At 46.2% G+C, this 25,511-nt stretch overlaps 2 protein-coding genes across 2 annotated transcripts in view; both read left to right on the forward strand.

The window, feature by feature from the left end:
- palld (palladin, cytoskeletal associated protein) overlaps positions 1–25,511 on the forward strand; it is a 457,154-nt gene that overhangs the window by 347,124 nt on the left and 84,519 nt on the right. The window lies entirely within an intron of this gene.
- prdm5 (PR domain containing 5) overlaps positions 1–25,511 on the forward strand; it is an 83,354-nt gene that overhangs the window by 3,447 nt on the left and 54,396 nt on the right. The window contains exons 3-12 of the mRNA XM_072438406.1: positions 1,245–1,367; positions 3,531–3,699; positions 4,110–4,287; positions 4,508–4,600; positions 4,677–4,798; positions 11,123–11,202; positions 17,039–17,123; positions 17,192–17,349; positions 19,129–19,222; positions 22,366–22,526. Of these exons, the coding sequence (XP_072294507.1) occupies positions 1,245–1,367; positions 3,531–3,699; positions 4,110–4,287; positions 4,508–4,600; positions 4,677–4,798; positions 11,123–11,202; positions 17,039–17,123; positions 17,192–17,349; positions 19,129–19,222; positions 22,366–22,526 (1,263 nt within the window). The remainder of the gene's footprint in view (positions 1–1,244; positions 1,368–3,530; positions 3,700–4,109; positions 4,288–4,507; positions 4,601–4,676; positions 4,799–11,122; positions 11,203–17,038; positions 17,124–17,191; positions 17,350–19,128; positions 19,223–22,365; positions 22,527–25,511) is intronic.

Raw genomic sequence — 25,511 nt, forward strand, 5'->3', positions numbered from 1 at the left:
ATCTCCTATAAATAAATAAAAACTCCCATAGACAAATAAATAAATAAATACATAAATACCATTGCATGTGATCACGACAGTAATTGCACATGAATATGTGTCACGACAGCACATAGATTGCACATGAATTGCACATGAATTCCAACAGTAATTGCACATATGACAGAATTGCACATCAGTATTAGGTTAGGTCAGTATTGCGAGTGTTCAGTACTAACAGTGTTTGTTATAAAGTCTGACAGCAGCAGGAAGGAAAGACCTACGGAACCTTTCCTTCACACATCGAGGGTGGATCAGTCTCTCACTGAAGCTGCTCTCCAGAGCGGAGAGAGTGTCCTGCAGGGGGCGACACTCATGGTCCAGCATAGATGTGAGTTTAGTCAGGACCCTCCTGTCCCCCACCTCCTGCACCGAGTCCAGAGCACAGCCCAGGACGGAGCTGGACTTCTTGATGACTCTGTCCAGCCTCTTCCTCTCCCTCTCTGTGATGCTGCTGCTCCAGCAGGCCACACCTACAGGAGCTGATGCCACCACAGAGTCAGAGAAGGTCTTCAGGAGTGGCCCTGTCACTCCAAAAGACCTGAGTCTCCTCAGGAGGTAGAGCCGACTCTGGCTCTTCCTGTACAGTGCGTCTGTGTTATGAGTCCAGTCCAGTTTGTGGTTCAGGACTGGACCAAATGTTCTTATTTTAAATGAAGACCAATAACAGAGTCGTTAGTGTTAGTCTTTGTGCCAGCCCCAAGCCTGATCAGGGAGGGCATCTGGTCCAAACCACTTCACCATGTCCAATAGTTGTGTAAAATAGTCAGAATATGTGACACTAGAGCGTGAACAGTGAAATGTCATGTTTTCAGTGCTTTAAACCGTTTTCATACTCAGTCTGATTGACAGCTGTCATGAGGGAGAGTGAAGGCTGCAGTTGTCCTGCACATGTGCGGCAACTCTACCATCGAGCCACTCAACATTATAGTTGTTTTTTTGAAGTGGGACATCTTTGAGAGCAGAAGAACCACAGCCTCATGTTCTGAATATGATTAAACACCTTTATGTGAAGGATACAATAGGAAGTAGAACAAATGCACATCATAAATAGATGAAGACATTCTTCTGGTGTGAAGACAAAGGCTGTGATGGAGTTATCTGGAGCTGCCACATTGAGGCTCGGCTCCGTCCACATGATTAGGTGCTAATGTGTAGAAAGCACTTTGATGATGGGACAAAGAGACTCTTCTGTGTTCTCCCAGGTCCGCGGCAGCAAAGGAGATGTTCTGTATATTTTGGACGCCAGTAACCCGCGTTATGCCAACTGGCTGAGGTTCATCCACCAGGCGCCTTCTCAAGAGCAGAAGAACTTGGCGGCAATTCAGGTAAATTTTCTTTTCATTGGACAATGACTCGAGCGGCAAATTGTCCTGAAAAGAGAAAAGACATCTTCATTTTAGGCAGAGTGTTTTCACTGGGACTAAATACAGACATTTAGAAGCCCAAGCTTAAGAAACAGTGCTCAATTATCTGGACTCTATCATCTGTCTCTCAGAGCGCGTGAGACAAAGTCCATTTGAAACAAAGACATGCACTACATTCTTGATACAGAGTTCAATACCACAATGATGATTTTTGGGGGTTTCTTAACACTAAATAATAACACTTTCTTTATTAAACCCTGATGTTTATGTGACTTGTTCTGAGAAAAGTCAAGATCATTCTAAAACAGAAGGCCAAATTTAGATGATTTGATGATTTTCTTTTAATACCAATACTTGCTTAAATGAGTATCTCGTTTTGATACTAGTTTTAGTATCGATTAGCATCTGATTCGTTGATGTTTTTGACGATCCTTCCAACAAGGTTTAGTGAGTGATTCATTGGAGCTGCAGGAGAGACAAAGCAACACATTTTCCAACTTGTCTAAAACACAATTGCACCAAGTAAAGCTGTTTTCCAGTGCATTATGTATTTGCATAACTGTGATTATATGTTTGTTAGCAGAGTTTGATTGTTATAACTAGACACACCCAGTTCACAGCTATTTGTTTGCTGTGACTTGAAGTGTAGACTGGGTCACGAGCAGCTTCTGTGGAGAAATCCGTCTAAGATTGAACAATCGTACTCGAGTAGTGTCATTGTGCAACAGGTGAAACTAACCACAGCTTCATGTACCTGTTCTGTCGCTACATGCACCGCTATTCTTCCCTGTTCTATTCACTGTCGTTATATTGGGGCCAACTCCATCCACTAAACTCATTTATAGTCATTTTCCTGCACGTTTCACAGATTCAACAAGTAAACGACAGTGTCCAGGCCCATAGTAACCATAGCAACACCACTAACCAGCTCTGAATCTCACGTTGAGCCTTGACCATCGCACTGACTAACCCTCTCTGTGAATCGTCACCTCTGCCTCTCCCCGAGATAAAGAGGGTTATTCTTTTCAAAGTAGATGAAAAATGCAGCAGCAGAAATGAAGCGATGACGAACATTTTGGGGTCTGAGGAAAGCGTCGGTGGTGATTGGTCGTTTAGAGCCGTGTGTTTTTAAGCTCTGCCTTCTATCAACTTTGACATTTATTGCGCGGCTTTCCTCTCTGTAATCATTATTTATGTATATTTAGAATCCCTTCGCTAAAAACACTAGCACTGGGTTGATTTTATTAGCGTGACCCAGAAGACGCCAACGCTTACGATAACATTTTTAAGCGGTTTGAGCTTTTGACCCTTGACCTATATCAGCCTCGGTTAACTGTTGTTTTTTTGGGTCTAATGAGTTCAACATTAGGCCAAACCAAACAGAAAGTTATTGTAGATCGCCATAAAAGGGATTTAGTGTTTCAGCAATCAGACATAATGATTTGCCATTAAGCATAAATGTTTTAGCAAAGAGTTGAACCAATAGATTTTCCTCGTCGTGTGATCCAAAAATACCAAAACATTTAAAACACATTGTGTGCCTTGTTGTTAAGCCGCCAAAGATGCTAAACAGCTGTAACTGTAGTTTTTTGCACATCAGTCGTCATGATGCTGCAATAATCACAATCATACGTTTGAATTAGGGCTGCAACTCGTTATTACTTTACATTACATTACATTACATTACATTATCGACTAGTCTGTGATTATTTCTATTGATAAACTTTTTACATACATTCTCAACCAGATAAATGTTAAAATTTAATGAGCTTCTAGATAGAGAATATTTCTAAATAAGTGTATTATTCATGAAAATCTGAAATAGTTTATTCTTTTTTTGACATTTTGATTTAGTAACGTCATGTCTTTGTTATCTAAAGTTCTTAGAACACTGTGGTCTATAATCTGGCTCCTTGTGTTCACTTTTACATTGATCTGTCATTTAGCTGATGCCATAATGTCTATATATGATTCATATTGTAACAGTTGCTCGGCCACAAACATCACAAACAAACTTACGAACCAACTTTTGCAACGCTATGAATATTTCATCTTAACGCTAAAAAGCTAATGTGTAATATATCATGTCTCTGATGATTTATTGATGTGGTTCGTGGTGCTCAGGATGGAGAGAACATCTTCTACCTGGCCGTGGACGACATCGAGACGGATACAGAGCTCCTGATTGGTTTCCTGGACAGCGACATGGAGGAAGAGGAAGAAGAGGAGGAGGAAGAGGACGTCAAGGATGAAGACGAGAACAGCAAAGAGCCCAAACACCTGGTCGAGATGGGTATAAAACACTTACAAAATGCTACAAAAAGAGCTAAAGAGGAATGTTGTGAACTTTAAAATGAGGTTAAAAGGTGATATTTGTGATTCATCTTAGAGACATTTCACGTTTGTCTGATAATGAAACTATTGGACAGAATAACATCTGACTGTCGTTATGGAGATTCTCAGAGTACATTTGTGTAAACATCTCCCTGCCCTTCTATTAGTCAATGTAAAAAACAAAAACATTAAAAAATGAGCGTTCTCTTAACCACAACAGATCACATTCAAATTGATGGATCATGAAAAGCCTAAAACGGCCAGTGACTTTAAGTACAAACGTGCTTCAGTCAGTCCCTGATCATAACACAGCCACAGAAATGATTTCCATGTTTGATCCGCGGCTTCATTACGACTCACTTTCTGCAGAACTGGTCATAAAGAAAGAGGACCACCCCTGTTTGCTGTGTGAGAGCAGCTTTCCCAGCGAGGAGATTTTGGCGGCGCACCTCCAGAGCCTGCACCAGAGGCCCAGCACGGAGGAGAAGGAGTTCAAATGTAGAAACTGTGGCAAGAAATTCCCCATCAAACAAGCTCTGCAGCGCCAGTAAGTTTACAACTCCATCACTCACTTAAAACCATTGTCGTATAACGTTCCTTTGACTCTGCGCCATCGCACTCGGCTTTAAACGTCAGCAAATAGTTCCAATATTATTCATTCGGACATAATCTACGGTTCGGTTTAATAGTTTTGTCTCCAAAGTACAAAACGTGGTCATGTTAGCGTCAGATGGCTAATATGTTTTGACTTTAAATTCTGCTTTAAGTGTTTTGCATTGCTCGGAGTCGCTGGATCCTTCGAGCGACTCTAAAGTGCACGAGTGTTCGCTCTGCCACAACGCGTTCAGCTCAGAGTCCAGGTAATTAGGCAACACTTAATGAGGAATCATCAGCATCTTTTGTTTCCTCCTGATTGCCTCTGTCCTTTTGTTTCAGTTACGAGCAGCATAAAGAAGCCTGTAGAGGAGACGCCAGGTTTATTTGTAAAGCAGAAAGCTGTGGGAAGCGATTCAAAAGTAAAGACGCCCTGAAGAAACATAAAGGAAATGTCCACTCAGGTGAATATATCAGGCCCCGCCCACTTTGTTTTAATGAAGTCTTAACACGCTGCACGTTCAGAATGAAAATGAAACGAAGAACAAGAAAAACAACAAGAAAAACTGTGAAACTGAAATATAATGCAAACATTCTTTTGTCAAATATATTATTACGATTGTGAAACGCTTATTCACAAAGACATGAAACAGAAGCCTGACCAATTTAACACATTTGAATTTAGATTTATTAACGATTGACAGAGCAGGAGAGAACATTATGTGATATTTCTGATTCAAAACAAAGAAAAAGAAAACATTCCTATAAAAGTTAGAATTAAAACTGCCATTTATCTGTTCACCAATGGGTTAAATAAAGCAGATTTTATACAAGAATTCCACGAACCAACTGGATTTGAATGTGAGAGCTGTTCCTGCTTTGGTTCAGAAAAGACACATCATTAAAATAGTTGTGAACTCGTCTTACAACAAAACTGCACCGTTACTGTAGAATAACACAATAAAACAAATCAAACCCACTTTAAGCTCCACACAGCAGCGTCTAGAACACGTGTCACCTGCTTTAATGCACACAAATGCCACCGTAATGTAAAGAACTGATATGTTGGGTCATAGTTCCGGATGTGAGTTCCATCTGGCCCGTGTCACGGGGTAAAACACGTCTCCAAACGTCTCACATCCCGATGATATTCCCACACAGGCCATATTCCTCCCGCCTCAAACATCACAAGGAGTGAATCGTCCATTAGCAGAATCAGCTCTGGAGGAAGTGCGCTCAGGGCTCATCGGGGATCATTTAAAATCACAGCCGTGGAGAGACACTTGTCTAATGAGTCCAGCTTCATAACTGCTGACCCCAGTGCTCTGGGAGGCTCGCTCGCTCACCCACTGCTGTTCAGTATCAGATACAGGGCGGGGGGGAAACGTGGAGGCTGTGTTCAGATTGAACTCAGATGAAGAGTTTGGGGCAGAATTGTGATGTGTAAATTTGTTGTGCCAAGTACCTTAAATCTGACTTAACTCAATGATCAAATATAATCATTGCTTAGGACAATAAGACCAGAGGGCATAAAACAGCAGAAACCTTCCTTATTCCTTAGTGCTCCCTCAGGACTTTGCATATGGCCTGGGCCCCGGTGCTAGACCAAGACCCCTGAGTATGAGCCAGGACTAAACCAGGCCTAAAGTGGCAGTAAACTCGTCCTAAAGGTTTAACTCAAGTCACAGGATGAAACGTTTCAACACTGTATGTAGTGACGCCTTTCTGGACAGATTTAGGACAAATCCAAACACAAATAAGCAACAAACCATGTCTACAACTAGGAACAACTAAAACATATAATCCCAATTATTTGGCTCATTATAAAAGTCACAATCATTTGAAAGTATTACTTGTTATGTCAGTAGATTGTACTATTGATGTTTTGTGATACTTTTGTTTTGTAGATACGATTTTTAGGGAAAGAATGAACAAACAAACAGAAAGTAATTCATAGTATTTACTCTTCAAATAAATGTTTGTAACTGAATAGAGTAATAGAGTAATAGAGTAATAGAGTCATCACAGTTATGAATATGATTCATTGCACAGCCCCATCTACAACATAAGACAGTGAATCAGGTTCAGTTAAATCCTCTTCAGAACTGACCACTTCTGAGTTCCACATGAAGTGAGTCTCATGGCCGCGGCTCCACAGTTTGAGAATGGCTGTAGCAGAGCACAGACCGTGTGGTCAGGACTGAGCCGTGTGGTCAGGACTGAGCCGTGTGGTCAGGACTGAGCCGTGTGGTCAGGACTGAGCCATGTGGTCAGGACTGAGCCGTGTGGTCAGGACTGAGCCGTGTGGTCAGGACTGAGCAGTGTGGTCAGGACTGAGCCGTGTGGTCAGGACTGAGCAGTGTGGTCAGGACTGAGCCGTGTGGTCAGGACTGAGCCGTGTGGTCAGGACTGAGCCATGTGGTCAGGACTGAGCCGTGTGGTCAGGACTGAGCCGTGTGGTCAGGACTGAGCAGTGTGGTCAGGACTGAGCCGTGTGGTCAGGACTGAGCAGTGTGGTCAGGACTGAGCCGTGTGGTCAGGACTGAGCCGTGTGGTCAGGACTGAGCCATGTGGTCAGGACTGAGCCGTGTGGTCAGGACTGAGCCGTGTGGTCAGGACTGAGCCATGTGGTCAGGACTGAGCAGTGTGGTCAGGACTGAGCCGTGTGGTCAGGACTGAGCAGTGTGGTCAGGACTGAGCCGTGTGGTCAGGACTGAGCCGTGTGGTCAGGACTGAGCCGTGTGGTCAGGACTGAGCCATGTGGTCAGGACTGAGCAGTGTGGTCAGGACTGAGCCATGTGGTCAGGACTGAGCAGTGTGGTCAGGACTGAGCCGTGTGGTCAGGACTGAGCCGTGTGGTCAGGACTGAGCCATGTGGTCAGGACTGAGCAGTGTGGTCAGGACTGAGCCGTGTGGTCAGGACTGAGCCGTGTGGTCAGGACTGAGCAGTGTGGTCAGGACTGGGCAGGAAGTGCATCAGACTGACAGATGTGGGTCATGTGACTCAGATGGGGCGGGGCTGTGGAGGTTTAAAATTGTCCCTAAACGGTGGTCAAATAAAACAGTTTTGCTGATGAGTAAAACCTTTGCTATTCCTTTGTAGAGTTTGTATTTATGACATAATAACTTCACAGATCATCACGTTTTATTATGAGCCTCCATGAAGCTCTTTGTTCTCTCCTCAACACCTTTTACTCTTTGTCCAATTACAGTTTATACTTCAAAAAGAAAGACTATGGACAAAAAACAAGTTGAACAGAACAAACCTTTAACTTTAAACTTGGCTTTTTCCAAAGCGTTTTAACATTTATAAAAATGTACGTGGAACTCTGAATAAAAGAGCGAGGACAAAATCCAAACTTAACGTACGAAGAATAATATTCAGATTTTTATAACTCTTCGTACACACCTGGAGCGCCAATCTGCTCACATGACCCCGCCTCATGACACGCCCTCATGACCCCGCCTCATGACACGCCCTCATGACCCCGCCTCATGACACGCCCTCATGACCCCGCCTCATGACACGCCCTCATGACCCCGCCTCATGACACGCCCTCATGACACGCCCTCATGACCCCGCCTCATGACACACCCTCATGACCCCGCCTCATGACACGCCCTCATGACCCCGCCTCATGACCCCGCCTCATGACACGCCCTCATGACCCCGCCTCATGACACGCCCTCATGACCCCGCCTCATGACACACCCTCATGACCCCGCCTCATGACACGCCCTCATGACCCCGCCTCATGACACGCCCTCATGACCCCGCCTCATGACACGCCCTCATGACCCCGCCTCATGACACGCCCTCATGACACGCCCTCATGACCCCGCCTCATGACACACCCTCATGACCCCGCCTCATGACACGCCCTCATGACCCCGCCTCATGACCCCGCCTCATGACACGCCCTCATGACCCCGCCTCATGACACGCCCTCATGACCCCGCCTCATGACACGCCCTCATGACCCCGCCTCATGACACGCCCTCATGACCCCGCCTCATGACACGCCCTCATGACCCCGCCTCATGACACGCCCTCATGACCCCGCCTCATGACACGCCCTCATGACACGCCCTCATGACCCCGCCTCATGACACACCCTCATGACCCCGCCTCATGACACGCCCTCATGACCCCGCCTCATGACCCCGCCTCATGACACGCCCTCATGACCCCGCCTCATGACACGCCCTCATGACCCCGCCTCATGACACACCCTCATGACCCCGCCTCATGACCCCGCCTCATGACACGCCCTCATGACCCCGCCTCATGACACGCCTCATGACCCCGCCTCATGACACGCCCTCATGACCCCGCCTCATGACACGCCCTCATGACCCCGCCTCATGACACACCCTCATGACCCCGCCTCATGACCCCGCCTCATGACACGCCCTCATGACCCCGCCTCATGACACGCCTCATGACCCCGCCTCATGACACGCCCTCATGACCCCGCCTCATGACACGCCTCATGACCCCGCCTCATGACACGCCTCATGACCCCGCCTCATGACACGCCTCATGACCCCGCCTCATGACACGCCCTCATGACCCCGCCTCATGACACGCCTCATGACCCCGCCTCATGACACGCCTCATGACCCCGCCTCATGACCCCGCCTCATGACACGCCTCATGACACGCCCTCATGACCCCGCCTCATGACACGCCCTCATGACCCCGCCTCATGACACGCCCTCATGACCCCGCCCCATGACACGCCTCATGACCCCGCCTCATGACACGCCTCATGACCCCGCCTCATGACACACCCTCATGACCCCGCCTCATGACCCCGCCTCATGACACGCCTCATGACACGCCTCATGACCCCGCCTCATGACACGCCTTATGACACGCCCTCATAACACGCCCTCATGCCACACCTCATGACACGCCCTCATGACCCCGCCTCATGACACGCCTCATGACACACCCTCATGACCCCGCCTCATGACACACCCTCATGACCCCGCCTCATGACACGCCCTCATGACCCCGCCTCATGACATGCCCTCATGCCACACCTCATGACACGCCCTCATGACCCCGCCTCATGACACACCCTCATGACCCCGCCTCATGACACACCCTCATGACCCCGCCTCATGACACGCCTCATGACACGCCTCATGACACGCCCTCATGACCCCGCCTCATGACACGCCCTCATGACCCCGCCTCATGACCCCGCCTCATGACACGCCCTCATGACCCCGCCTCATGACACGCCCTCATGACCCCGCCTCATGACACGCCCTCATGACCCCGCCTCATGACACGCCCTCATGACCCCGCCTCATGACACGCCCTCATGACCCCGCCTCATGACACGCCTCATGACCCCGCCTCATGACACGCCCTCATGACCCCGCCTCATGACACGCCTCATGACCCCGCCTCATGACACGCCTCATGACACGCCCTCATAACACGCCCTCATGCCACACCTCATGACACGCCCTCATGACCCCGCCTCATGACACACCCTCATGACCCCGCCTCATGACACGCCCTCATGACCCCGCCTCATGACACGCCTCATGACCCCGCCTCATGACACGCCCTCATGACCCCGCCTCATGACACGCCTCATGACCCCGCCTCATGACACGCCTCATGACACGCCCTCATAACACGCCCTCATGCCACACCTCATGACACGCCCTCATGACCCCGCCTCATGACACACCCTCATGACCCCGCCTCATGACACGCCCTCATGACCCCGCCTCATGACACGCCCTCATGACCCCGCCTCATGACCCCGCCTCATGACCCCGCCTCATGACACGCCCTCATGACATGATAATGAGACACAGAGACAGAGGAGACAGAGTCGCTGCAGAGACACAGGGATGTGAAAATCAGATTTTCTGACTAAATTGCCTGTATTTACCTGCACTTAACTGTTCTTGAAACCACAGCCTGTGTTTTATTCCACATTATGTGCTCGGAGCTGCTGGACGCTGGTGATTTCAGGGATATAACTGAGCACAAACTGAGCACAGATCTCCTTCTGCCTCGTCTCTGAAAACTCTGTTCGCCGGGAGAGAACCGCACGTCCCACGTCAAGTTGTCTTTTTATGAATCCCAAACTTGACTTGGAAAATCAAGTACGTTACTTTTAGACCCCATTTTGTTTGTACAGATCCAGATCTGTGGAGAGGCGAGCGAATCACTATGAATTTATGTTTTCAAGGACATTTTCAAAAAGCCATAGTCTGTGGCTGCAATGACTTAATGACTTATCGTGTCATGAAGTCGACTAGAAAAAATACTAGTACTCCTGATTTAATAATCGTGTTCATTGTCTGGACCGTAAACACTATAAAACATCTATGAAAAGACCTTTTATAACAAACACAGCAACATGAATACATCAAAATATCAAAAAACAATATATATTTTATTTTATTTTGATCAATAATACACTTTCTACATCTATAAACCTTCAGTCACTATATTTCAACCTCTATTTGGTTGATCATGTATTTTGACAGGCTCAAGGTACAATCACTTGACTAATTGTAAAAATAATCCCTGACTCGACTACTTGAATAATCATTAGTAACAGCCTAATACTGTGGAACATTCAGTTTAAATAGGGGATAGATAGATTAAAACAGCCTTTTTACAGCACATTTAAAAAGAATGTGCTGTTGAATCAAAACATTGGTAATCGTCTCTTCATAAAGTCACACACGGTTAATATTCGTCAGATATAAACGCTCTGAAGTAAAACTATATGTTCTGTTTGTTTCAGGCAGCGCGCGGCGGAAACTGACGTGCAACATTTGTAACCGAAAGTGCTCGTCGTCTCTGAACCTTCTGGAGCATCGAAAGGTAAAGCGGCTCCGTCACCTCAGACTCAGAGGATTTACACAGATTAAAGACTTTTGGCGTCATCCATTTCACTGCTAAGTCTCCTTCTACTTTCTGCTGCTTATTCTGAGGCTTTCTCACCCCAAGTGAAGCTGGACCATCCTTCATATAACGTCTTACATCATCTGAAGATATATTTAAAAAAGCAAACGCTGCTTTTACATACCATATTATTTACCATATTTGGTCTTGACCCTTAATAAGACGATGATAAATCCTCTTGTAATGAATTAACTCGTCCTGTGATGTTGTTCATTAATTTTCCCTGCTTAACATCCATCATTCTGATTAATTAAGGGGCGCTCATTTGTTTCTGTCAAACAAACCAATCCCTGAGCTGTTTGGGAACTTCTTCATTTTTTATGTAAGTTTGAGGCTGTTAGTACTTTTTTTACTGCTGCTGACGCCTGAAGGGTTACTGGGCGTGGCACAGTTATTACACGTATCGTTCAATCATTGAAACAAGAACAGTACTTTTTGGGCTCAATATTCGTTATAGTTTTTACTTTTTCTTTGCACAATCTGGATTTTTAAATGTATTTTTTGTTGTTTTACAATAAGATTCAAGCTGTAGAGCATAATAATAATAATAATAATAATAATAATAATAATAATAATAATATAGCCGCAAGCGGCAATGATCGGCCCTCGCCACGCCGCCGCCACACCGCCGCCACGCCGCAAGAGGAGGGGGCGCTAACGCGCCCCAATTGTCCTTTTATTACGCCTACTGCTGAATCTGTGACGCTGTCACATCTTCTCCCCTTTGTTTTACCATCAAAAAGCTATTTTATTTTGAATTCTTGGCAAAATGTGCGGCTTTGCCGCACAGACACCGTGACTCTTTGAATGAAAATGTGGATAACTTTTGATGGTCCACCCCTGAAGATGAGTCTCACCAAATTTCAGGTTAATAGGGCTAACGCCCTGGGAGGAGTTCGTGAAAGTCTAAAGTGTAAACATGTTCTGGCGATTTCCCCATTGGAATAACATGAAAGGTTTCGGTCATCGTTACGGCAACGCCATAACAATTATGACATGGGTCTCATTGACTTTTTTGATGGGGATGCTAAAATTGAGTTGTGTGTCAAATTTCATATAATTTCGCAAAACTAAACATTTAACCTCCATATAAAATCTGTAGGGGGCGCTGTGGCGCCAAATGAATTTATTTCACTTCAAGTAGGTTTAGGGCAAAGAGTTTAACAACTGATTCTAATTTGACGCAATTCGGACTTTATCTGCGCAAACGGCAGAAATTTTAAATATGGGAGATTTCTGAAATTCTAGCTACAGTTTGCGGCTTCGCCGCACAGAGACCGTGAGAGGTATCAATGTAATTTGGATAACTTTTGATGTCCCACTCCTCAGTAGCATTTTCACCAAATTTCAGCTTTTTAGGGCCAACGCCCTGGGAGGAGTTCGTAAAAGTACGACGTTTGGAAAAACTCCGAAGTCATGTTTAGCCATTTTTGAAGCAATATGGCCGACATTTGGTTGGGCGGACGGCGTTGCCGTAATAATATTTTTTATTTCTCTTGTCATCATCTACCTCTGCGCCAAATTTCATGATTCTACGATCAGATTTTTTTTGGGTCATTTCCCATCTCTCAATGCATTTTTGGTACATTTGGGGGCGCTGACGCGCCAATTTTTTTTATTTTAGAAAAGGGAAATAGCCAGAATGTAGAGAGGCACGATTTTTAGAGGTGTGAACATTTTTGTGACTTTTCGTCAATGTTCACTGGGTGAAAAATAGGGGGGTTGGTCCCGAGAAGAAGAAGAAGAAAGAATATTAAAGCCGCAAGCGGCATCCAACGGCCCTCGCCGGCCGCCGGCCTTCCGACTCTGCGCTTTCGACTTGATAAAGATGGCGCCCTTATTGTGTGTTGAATAAAAAAAGAACTTGACAGACGGCGACACGTTGGACATGGCCAATCCAGTGCAAATGAACACAGGTGTCAGTCAAATTTGCTGCGCCGCCGCACAGAGACTGTAGCACTTGGAATAAAAATATGGATAAGTTTTGATGCCCCGCTTGTGTAGATGATTTTCCCCAAATATGAGTTTGATCGGACAATCGCCCTAGGAGGAGTTCGTTAAAGTGTGAAGCGTAAAAATGTGGTGATTTGAGCGATTCTACGATTTTCTCATAAGGATAACATGGGATGTTTCTGTCATCGCTACGGTTACGCCGTACAAAATATGACTTTGGCTCTCATACTTGTATGATCAGGATGGCAAATTAGAATTTTGTGCAAAATATCATGTCATTTGGAAAAACTATTGTTTATAGGCTACTCTGAAGGCCAAATAGTCAGAATTCTGGGAAACGTTTGCGGCTCCGTCGCACAGAGACCGTAAAAATTATCCTTAAAATTTTGATTTAGATGCCCCACTTGTCTAGGGGACGTACACCGATTTTGAGGTTGGTGGGCAAAACACACTAGGAGGAGTTCGTTAAAGTGTGAAACATAAAAATGTGGTAATTTGAGAGATTTTGTGGTTTTCCCATAGGGATAACATTGGAGGTTTCTGTCATCGCTACGACTACGCCGTAAAAATTAAGGCATTTGTCTGATTGGCTTTTGTGATCGGGACGGCAAAATAGAATTTTGGGTAAAGTTTAGACAATTTTGGTAAAACTAATTTTTGACCTTCAATGTTAATTTAAAGGTCACTCTGTAGGGGGCGCTATCGCGGCCATTTCAATTTTGTCAGCCTAAACTGGTCCAAACTAGAAAGTTTAACAACTGATTCAAATTTGGTCCTAATCGGACTGGTTTTGATCAAATGGGAGCAATTTTTAGATCTGCAATATTCCAAAATAAGTTGTCCAACTTTGCGGCTGCGCCGCACACAGACCGTAAAAGGTATCTCAAAAAATTGGATAACTTTAGATGCCCCACTTGTCCAGAGGACGTACGCCGATTTTGAAGTCGGTGGGCAAAACGCCCTAGGAGGAGTTCGTCAAAGTTTGACGTAAACAAAATGGCTAACTCAGCTTGTTTTCATTTTCAAAGGAAGATGGCGGCCATAGGGTAAATCTGGGGGCGTGGCCACAATAATATTTTTTTTTTGTCCTCACGAGAGGAATGTGTGTTCCGAATTTCGTAGCTCTACGCCAAAGTTGACCTCGGGGCGTCTCCCATAGGCGCAATGTATTTTGACTTTTGTCGGTGGCGCTGTCGCGCCATTTTTTAACGAAAAAAAAAATGGCCCAGAAAAAATAAAATTTTTCGCCGATTCTGAATTTTGGGCAAAGTTTGGTGAGTTTTTGAGCATGTTCAGGGGGTCAAATTAGAGATCAAAGCGCTGAAGAAGAACAAGAAAAATAATAATAATAATAATAATAATAATATTTTTAGCAAAAACAATATAGCCGTTTTTACTATAACAACAAATGATACATCGTTTGAAAGCTCTAAGCCTTCCCGATGCCGCCATGGGGTGGAATCATCATTACGAGCGCTTACGCGCTCGTCACTCCCTATTCCGTCGGGATGCCCCGCCCACTCCCCATAGACTTCCATTGATTTGAGCAGATACAAGCATGGCCCATGCCTGCGGCATGGATTCTCGAGTACGGGACGATGCCAGGAGGGTTTTTGGAGGAATGCAGCGCTTCGCGCTGCTGTTGTCAACAATTAGTGAATGGGCTACGCCCATTCACTAATTGTTGACTATTTCTGTCATAGCAGGAGTAAGTATGCATGATCCATGCCTTCGGCATGGGCTAGTTCACTGTACTTGCCAGGGGCGACGGGGTACCAAACATGCGGGCTGCGCCCGCATGTTTGGTCAGACAGTTGCAACGCTGCCTTCGGCAGCGTTGCGGGAGCAATAGGCCCTCCCCCTGCTGGGGCTCGGGCCTAATAATATTTTTAGCAAAAACAATATAGCCGTTTCCACTATAACAACAAATTATACATCGTTTGAAAGCTCTAAGCCTTCCCGATGCCGTCATGGGGTGGAATCATCATTACGAGCGCTTACGCGCTCGTCACTCCCTATTCCGTCGGGATGCCCCGCCCACTCCCCATAGACTTCCATTGATTTGAGCAGATACAAGCATGGCCCATGCCTGCGGCATGGATTCTCGCGTACAGGACGATGCCAGGAGGGTTTTTGGAGGAATGCAGCGCTTCGCGCTGCTGTTGTCAACAATGAGTGAATGGGCTACGCCCATTCACTAATTGTTGACTATTTCTGTCATAGCAGGAGTAAGTATGCATGATCCATGCCTTCGGCATGGGCTCGTTCACTGTACTTGCCAGGGGCGACGGGGTACCAAACATGCTGGCTGCGCCCGCATGTTTGGTCAGACAGTTGCAAAGCTGCCTTCGGCAGCGTTGCGGGAGCAATAGGCCCTCCGCCCTGCTGGGGCTCGGGCCTAAATATTCCGATGCGAAAACAATGTTTCCCATTTTTCAAATATCATAAACTATACATTTTCGGAAAGCGCTCGCGCTTTCCTACCTCATGGTGTGGGTCCCTGGTCACTGACGGGTACTTTCGTTAATTTTGAGTGGGCTCCGCCCACTTTGTGTTTTTGGCCCTCTATACAGTAATAATGTTCAATTTTTGCATTACATGCTTATATGCACGGAACATGCAAGAGATGGGGAACGTATTCGTGAGCTACTAAGCGCAAATGAGTGCTTTATATGGGGATGACGACCGCTTCGCGGTCGTCATCTCAATGTAAAGTGGTCGTTTAGTGCGCACTTTTGCACGGGCTTCGCCCGTTTACAACGGTAATGTTCCATTTTCCTACTACTAATTAGTATGCACGGGGCGTGCATGAGTGAAGGAGTGCGTTAGTGAGTGTTTGGAAGTGGGCGAGCGCTTCGCGCTCGATTTCGTGCGCACTTTCGCGCACTTTCGCGCACTTTCGCAGCCATGCTTCGCACGGCCTTACGAGATGAATAGGCCGCTCGCCAGCTTGTGGCGCTCGGGCCTAATAACTTTTATTTATATAGTGCTTTTCAGTGACCCAAAGTCACTTGTACGACTGATATATTCTAACTCAAGTCTTTCATGGTCCTGTTTAAATTCCCAGCTTATTCATTTTTTATTGTATTAATTAGAACAAAATACTGTAATAGAATGATCAGGCTTAAGGGTTATGGTATCATGGTAACATCATGTTTTATCAATTAGACATTTTATTTAGCAATATATCACACTTCAAAATGACTAGTATTTATTCATGATTACTACTACCAATACTACTGCCTGTAGTACACACTACACACTCTGCTACTGAACAAAGCTGGAAGTATTTCAAAAGGTTTTATTTTCAACATTTCCCCTTAGTTCCGAAAGTCAAAGCTTTATTTTGTACTTCCATTACTACTTCAACATGTTCAAATAAATGACAACAGGAAAGTATTTACACTACCTCATAGAGTAATACTTAGCTTCTTCCATTTAATGTCACTGAGATTGTTGATGAAGTTATTGTTCAAATAAACGTGCGTAAAAGACTTGACTTTGCTTTAATGAAACAATAGTTAAAGAGTTTACACAGAGGAACACTCGACTAAAGAAGCTTAGCGCTGCCACTATCATCGTTTAGCCCAACACGCTTTCGCATTAGCCGCTGTGACAAGAGGGAGCCGTGGAATTAGCATATGCTATTGTAGCCGCTCGTCTGGGAGCCACAGTTATTATTAGGTTTGAAAGTTTTCATCACTTTAATTACTTTTATGCCCGGAGCTGTCAATGTGGAGAGACGGACGAGCTCCAGTTCCCGCTAAGCCTTAAAATCATCAGAATCACGGCTGTGTTTCAGACTCACGAGATATTCGATTGCCACGACTGCGACAAGAAGTTTATCTCCACCAATCAGCTCAAGCGCCACATGATCACGCACTCAGGTGAGTAAAGTACTTCACTGCGTCCGCACACGAGCACAGAGTGTGAAGCGTACGTGTTGTGACCACAGAGAAGCGTCCGTACACGTGTGAGGTGTGTAATCGCTCCTTCAAACGCCTGGACCAGGTCACGGCTCATAAGATCATCCACAGTGAAGACAAACCCTACAAGTGTAAACTGTGTGGGAAGGAGTTCGCTCATCGAAACGTCTACAAGAATCACAAGAAGGTGAGTCAGCGCGCCGTTTGACTGAAGGGCAAAGGTCAACTGAAGCCGTCTTTCTTATTGTGGGAATCATCATATCCTGTATCATTAAAGGGGACATAATTATGATCTAAAATACACTTTCTCTGAGCTTTTAATCACGTTACAGCGGCGTTCCCTCAGCTTTAGTTTGCACTTGTACTCGTGTTTTCTGGACTATAAGTCATAGTTTTGTATTTATACTTATATACTTGTACTTACACACCTCAGTGCCACTTATATATGTTTTTCTTCTCTATTATGCATGTTTTGGCCGGTGCGACTTAACTCTGGATTCATTCATGTGTCTCTGTCCTGCATCGGGGGCTTGAGTGGTCTGAAAATCTCTCTTTTCACCTACCCCCTATCCCCGCCCATTCTCTGTACTAACCCAGGACAGGTCAGATATGTTGTGCAGCTGTTACTTAAAGATTGTGACTTCAAGACTCACTCGAAGCCCATTGTCCATTATGCGGTGGCTGTGGTTCAGTCGGGGCGCGGTCTGTGGGGTCTGTGGGGTCTGTGGGGTCTGTGGGGTCTGTGGGGTCTGTGGGGTCTGTGGGGTCTGTGGGGTCTGGGGGGTCTGGGGGGTCTGGGGGGTCCTGGTCCTGGTGTTTACTTTAGGGGCCCACGTGTCATTCAGACAGATAGGAGCAGGGCAGCAGGACCGGGGCGGCCGGAGCGGGGCGGCCGGAGCGGGGCGGCCGGAGCAGGGAGGCCGGAGCGGGGCGGCAGGAGCGGGGAGGCAGGAGCGGGGCGGCCGGAGCGGGGCGGCAGGAGCGGGGCGGCAGGAGCGGGGCGGCCGGAGCGGGGCGGCCGGAGCGGGGCGGCAGGAGCGGGGCGGCAGGAGCGGGGCGGCCGGAGCGGGGCGGCCGGAGCGGGGCGGCCGGAGCGGGGCGGCAGGAGCGGGGAGGCAGGAGCGGGGCGGCAGGAGCGGCCTGAGCGGGGCACGAAAACAGAAGCACTTTGAACCCCGGGGCGCCTGGACCTGTCGTCATCAAGTCAACAAACACAAACTCATCTGTGGAGCTTAATCCTCTCTTCTCCTCACAGAGGCGCTCAGAGCTGCTCAGAGCTGCTCAGAGCTGCTCAGAGCTGCTCAGAGCTGCTCAGAGCTGCTCAGAGCTGCTCAGAGCTGCTCAGAGGTGCCAGGAGGGGACAACTCCATTTACACTGCATAAACACGCTGATTTTGTTTTTTCCCCTCTTTATGTCTCCATCTCTCTCGCTCCTCCTCTCCTCCTCTCGCTCCTCCTCTCGCTCCTCTCGCTCCTCCTCTCGCTCCTCCTCTCGCTCCTCCTCTCGCTCCTCCTCTCGCTCCTCCTCTCCTCCTCTCGCTCCTCCTCTCGCTCCTCCTCTCGCTCCTCCTCTCGCTCCTCCTCTCCTCCTCTCGCTCCTCCTCTCGCTCCTCCTCTCGCTCCTCCTCTCGCTCCTCCTCTCGCTCCTCCTCTCCTCCTCTCGCTCCTCCTCTCGCTCCTCCTCCTCTCGCTCCTCCTCTCCTCCTCTCGCTCCTCCTCTCGCTCCTCCTCTCGCTCCTCCTCTCGCTCCTCCTCCTCTCGCTCCTCCTCTCCTCCTCTCGCTCCTCCTCTCGCTCCTCCTCTCCTCCTCTCGCTCCTCCTCTCGCTCCTCCTCCTCTCGCTCCTCCTCTCCTCCTCTCGCTCCTCCTCTCGCTCCTCCTCTCGCTCCTCCTCTCGCTCCTCCTCCTCTCGCTCCTCCTCTCCTCCTCTCGCTCCTCCTCTCGCTCCTCCTCTCGCTCTCGTCCAGACTCACTCAGAGGAACGGCCCTTTCAGTGCGACGAGTGCAAAGCTTTGTTCCGGACGCCGTTTTCACTGCAGCGTCACCTCCTCATCCACAACAGTGAGTACATCAAGTGTCATTGAGCTGGAGCTTCAGCAGAACCAACCTTTCTACTGCAAAGTGTGTTGACATTTTGGAGTGCGGTGCAAGCAAATACCAGCACAAACAAACAAACAAAGAAACAAAGAAATGGAATGTAAATAAACTTTAAGTATCACCTAAAGTTCAAACCTGAGATTCTAGTGCTAGTTTAGGAAAACGTTTGCAATTCATATTCTTTTTCTTTTCTTTTTCTTTTGTCAAATCCAAACATTATGAATGATTTTTACAATTGACATTTCCTTTAAACGCCAGAGGAAAACAGTCCTAAGGAAACAGAACATCTCTTATCACCAGCTGCTTCCAGCGTTAGTGGCTCCCCCCACGTCTAGATTAGATAAAGAAGATAACAATGTACTCTTTGTCTACTTGACATGTAACGTGAGGAAGAATAAATACAAGGTAAAGGTGACAAACACAGCTTAAACTGTTTGTATTTGCCCACGTATTTCTCACTTTATCGTGTTTCTAGCATCACAATCATTCAACACAATGAGTTTATTGTCTTTTTCACAACATTGAGCATGCAACAATAACAGAATTTAAATTTATGTAATTACATGCAGACAGCACACAGCAGTGACATTTTGACCCAAAGAGCTGCTTTTACAATATATATCTATACTCGGGCAAACAGAATTGACTTTGGTTTGATTTCATTTCAAGCTGATACTTTTAATAAATGATCTGCACAACTGGAACACTGACCCATTTCTATTCAGACTAAACTACCACGTCATTAAACTTGTCACATTTTGTAAAACCTACAGCTTCAAACACTCCTGGGAAATGCCTTAAGCTCCAGACAACTTGTATAACATTTCACAGTGATAATTTGACCAGGATTGATTTATGGTCCATTACGCGCATCACTCCTCTCGGCTCGTGCCCTCAATAACACAAGTATTAGACGACAATGTGCTTTTATTTGCTCTGTTTTATCTGCACGACGCCGGCCTAATCCTTTGTCCAGATGCACTTTTCCCCTCAGACATGTTGAAGGATAAAATACATTTTCCGAGCATGTTCGTTCACTGATAGTCTTTAATCTGCGCATATTTACAATAACCCCAGATATCCCATAATCCCTTTCCTGTGTCAAACCTCCCACTGGGCTGATATGTTAGCGCTGCCCGTGCCTTTGGCTCGGTGGCTGCGCACGGGTTTGGCCCTGAACATAATAAATAGTGTGGAGACAGAAGTATAAGAGAGATAACAAAAAGGGTTGTAAAAGCTCAAGGCATTTCCTGTCCTGGTCCCTGGAGGCACGCAATCTAATACCAGGCTTTGGATAAAGTATCAACACATGCACTGTAAGTGGGGCGGGAGGCTCTGCTTTCAATGAGCGGAATAATACGGCTGAATTAGAGACGACGTGAGGACGGCTCCAAGTCGTTCAGTTCAAGCTTGTTTTAATTATAAGTAATAACACAACAATGGTAACGAGCTATTGTTTCGCTATATTTGGAGTCAAAACTGAGTTAAAGCTTGTGTACCTGACTTTATTTGTGTTTTCCCACAACGAGTGACACAATGAGAACATTGCGCTGCTGCTAATAACAATAATTATTGTCAACCAGGAAGTAAGAGCCAAAAGCAGTGCTCTGATTGGCTCTGCTTGGGTGGTTCAGCCCAACTTCAGTTCACGTCATCTAAAAAAGCTGAAAATGACAGATTTCTGCAGAATCAACGAGTGAAGCACGAAACACTCAGAGGTGAAAGAACTTTGATTTAGTTGTAAATGATCCTGTTGCTCCTTCATTTCCCGCGCGTCGCTGACATAAACAAACCTGTCTGAGTTTGGCAGAAAAGATGGTCACCAGACGACACATGTTTGTGTCCTGCTGGAGACATCATTGTAGGACATTTTATACTTGAACACTATTGAATGGTCTGGCTTGTTTTGTAGAGAAGTCCAGGTTTGTTTTAGATGGAAAAGCCACTAGTTTGTTGTAACTTTAGACCAAAGTTATTTGCAGTTTTCAGTGTTCTGCTGTTTGAACGTGTGAATGACACGGGCATCGTCCCAGTGAGACGAGTGAGGACAGGGACATTAATTATCCTCAAGTGAATGTTTCCATTTAATTTAAAGACAATGAGCTCGTCTTTCAGCGCTGTTCACTTCATTGAGCTGACCGTCATTGGCCTCAGTAACAGGAGCTCGTGTCGCTCTGAACAAACTGAATCATCATGTGGTAAACGTCACATTGTAAATTATTAGGGCTGCAACAATTAATCATTAAAAAAACAATTGTAGCGGACGTGGATTTTACAGAGTCTAAAACACAAACAAAAAGACCCTTTATAACAAAAACATTGGCTTTATTAAATCAAAATTCAAATGTAATTTATCAATCATACATTTAATTGGTAAATATTCTCTATCTAGAAGACTCCAAATACCAATATTTCAACCTTTATTTGTTTGATCATTTATTTAAAAGTCTGAATGTACAAAAGAAATAATCATCTAATCAAAACAATTATCCCTGATTAGTCGACTACTAAAACAATCAATAGTTTGCAGCGAAACGTGATCTTCTACAGAGCAGAACCGTTCTAAAACTTCTCTTTTTGGATGTTTTTTCCATTCATAAATGAGTATTTTAATTTTGGGACTAGTTTTAATTCGTGCCTGGGTATTTCAGACAACCTCAGTGTTGTAGTCCAAATGTTGTGGATCCACTTGTTACAGCCTCTGTAAAGAAAGCTTTTTAAATGACTATTATGCAATCCATTCATTAATAATAATAATAAAGTGTATGTCGCCCTCTACACCGTTTTAACCATTAAAACATTGTCCTTCTGTGATCATCATCTAAATTTTAAACAGATTTTTCATCGATATAGATGTGTAGATATGAACGACGTGACAAGATGGTTTGTTTTCAACCTTCACACAACAAGGGAACGACTTGTGCTCAAACTGGACCGACACATTGTAAAGTCCTTTGTCCTGGGCCACAACAACTGTCCGGCTCAAATTGGGCCCCACTTGCTGTTCGTGATGAGCTTTTACAGATGCAACAAAAGACCGGCCAAAGGGCCCGGAACGGCTTCTTTTTTGATTCCATTTATTCTTTACAATTGTGTGTTTGCTGCAGGTGAGCGGACGTTCAAGTGCGACCAGTGCGACGCCACGTTCAAGAGGAAGGACACGCTCAACGTTCACATCCAGGTGGTGCACGACGGACACAAGAAGTACAAGTGCGACCTGTGCGAGAAGGCCTTTGTCACGCCGTCCGTGCTCAAGAGCCACAAGAAGGTGAGACACAATGACGGCGACGCACGGCATTGTGGGTCGCCCTTTTGAGAGGTGGAGTTCAACCAGTTTGTCAGAAAATATTTGTGTAAAATTCTCTGAAGCAGAATTGAAGGAGTGAACTTTTGTCTGACAGAACAACCATAAAACAATGACATAAAAATGGCGGTACAGTTCAATACTTAAAATAGTTTGAAAGTACACAATAATACACAATAATACACAATGCTACACAATAATACACAATAATGTCTAGCTATTGATTTCAAAATCGAATTATCGTTATTGGTAAATAGTGTTTGGCCACAGCATCAAACATCAGATCTCAGCATCGCTCACACATCTTCACTGGAGCGTCTGTAGCTCTGTGTGTGTGTGTGTGTGTGTCTGTGTGTGTCTGTGTCTGTGTGTGTGTTTCTGTGTGTGTGTCTGTGTGTGTGTGTGTGTGTGTCTGTGTGTGTCTGTGTGTGTCTGTGTGCGTGTGTGTCTGTGTGTGTCTGTGTGTGTCTGTGTGCGTGTGTGTGTGTGTGTGTGTCTGTGTGTGTCTGTGTGTGTCTGTGTGCGTGTGTGTGTGTGTGTCTGTGTCTGTGTGTGTGTTTCTGTGTTTTTGTGTCTGTGGTGAACAGCAGAAACTCACAGATGTTTTCACATCATACAAACGTGGAATGGAATGAAAGTGTTTAATTTTCATAAAACAAATGATCACACATTGTAGTCCAGACCGGACTTATTTTGAGTGTCAAGTTTCCAGAAAACAGATTGAAATTACCTTAAGGCCCGTCCATCTTGACCCCTGGAGGTTCAGCTCCAGTGTTGAGTCCAAATGGCACTTAGTCCATTATCTCCGCCGGGTTTAGAAGTCCAAACCATCTGGTTCAGACTGAGGTTTAAACATCCTTTGGTGCGTCTGGAACAGTCCTGAACACTGGAGACGAGCTTCTGAACAGTCCTGAACACTGGAGACGAGCTTCTGAACAGTCCTGAACACTGGAGACGAGCTTCTGAACAGTCCTGAACACTGGAGACGAGCTTCTGAACAGTCCTGAACACTGGAGACGAGCTTCTGAACAGTCCTGAACACTGGAGACGAGCTTCTGAACAGTCCTGAACACTGAAGACGAGCTTCTGAACAGTCCTGAACACTGGAGACGAGCTTCTGAACAGTCCTGAACACTGGAGACGAGCTTCTGAACAGTCCTGAACACTGGAGACGAGCTTCTGAACAGTCCTGAACACTGGAGACGAGCTTCTGAACAGTCCTGAACACTGGAGACGAGCTTCTGAACAGTCCTGAACACTGGAGACGAGCTTCTGAACAGTCCTGAACACTGAAGACGAGCTTCTGAACAGTCCTGAACACTGGAGACGAGCTTCTGAACAGTCCTGAACACTGCAGACGAGCTTCTGAACTGTCCTGAACACTGGAGACGAGCTTCTGAACAGTCCTGAACACTGGAGACGAGCTTCTGAACAGTCCTGAACACTGGAGACGAGCTTCTGAACAGTCCTGAACACTGCAGACGAGCTTCTGAACAGTCCTGAACACTGGAGACGAGCTTCTGAACAGTCCTGAACACTGAAGACGAGCTTCTGAACAGTCCTGAACACTGAAGACGAGCTTCTGAACAGTCCTGAACACTGAAGACGAGCTTCTGAACAGTCCTGAACACTGCAGACGAGCTTCTGAACAGTCCTGAACACTGCAGACGAGCTTCTGAACAGTCCTGAACACTGCAGACGAGCTTCTGAACAGTCCTGAACACTGCAGACGAGCTTCTGAACAGTCCTGAACACTGAAGACGATCTTCTGAACAGTCCTGAACACTGAAGACGAGCTTCTGAACAGTCCTGAACACTGGAGACGAGCTTCTGAACAGTCCTGAACACTGAAGACGAGCTTCTGAACAGTCCTGAACACTGGAGACGAGCTTCTGAACAGTCCTGAACACTGCAGACAAGCTTCTGAACAGTCCTGAACACTGCAGACGAGCTTCTGAACAGTCCTGAACACTGAAGACGATCTTCTGAACAGTCCTGAACACTGAAGACGAGCTTCTGAACAGTCCTGAACACTGGAGACGAGCTTCTGAACAGTCCTGAACACTGCAGACGAGCTTCTGAACAGTCCTGAACACTGAAGACGAGCTTCTGAACAGTCCTGAACACTGGAGACGAGCTTCTGAACAGTCCTGAACACTGGAGACGAGCTTCTGAACAGTCCTGAACACTGCAGACGAGCTTCTGAACAGTCCTGAACACTGAAGACGAGCTTCTGAACAGTCCTGAACACTGCAGACGAGCTTCTGAACAGTCCTGAACACTGGAGACGAGCTTCTGAACAGTCCTGAACACCGGAGACGAGCTTCTGAACAGTCCTGAACACCGGAGACGAGCTTCTGAACAGTCCTGAACACTGAAGACGAGCTTCTGAACAGTCCTGAACACCGGAGACGATCTTCTTAACAGTCCTGAACACCGGAGACGAGCTTCTGAACAGTCCTGAACACTGAAGACGAGCTTCTGAACAGTCCTGAACACTGAAGACGATCTTCTTAACAGTCCTGAACACTGAAGACGAGCTTCTGAACAGTCCTGAACACTGGAGACGAGCTTCTGAACAGTCCTGAACACTGAAGACGAGCTTCTGAACAGTCCTGAACACTGGAGACGAGCTTCTGAACAGTCCTGAACACTGAAGACGAGCTTCTGAACAGTCCTGAACACTGAAGACGAGCTTCTGAACAGTCCTGAACACTGAAGACGATCTTCTGAACAGTCCTGAACACTGGAGACGAGCTTCTGAACAGTCCTGAACACTGGAGACGAGCTTCTGAACAGTCCTGAACACTGCAGACGAGCTTCTGAACAGTCCTGAACACTGGAGACGAGCTTCTGAACAGTCCTGAACACTGGAGACGAGCTTCTGAACAGTCCTGAACACTGCAGACGAGCTTCTGAACAGTCCTAAACACTGAAGACGAGCTTCTG

This window comes from Eucyclogobius newberryi, unplaced genomic scaffold (genome assembly GCF_026437365.1).
Source record: "Eucyclogobius newberryi isolate DKJ021-1_F unplaced genomic scaffold, fEucNew1.0.hap1 SCAF_9, whole genome shotgun sequence".
NCBI classification, from domain to species: domain Eukaryota; kingdom Metazoa; phylum Chordata; class Actinopteri; order Gobiiformes; family Gobiidae; genus Eucyclogobius; species Eucyclogobius newberryi.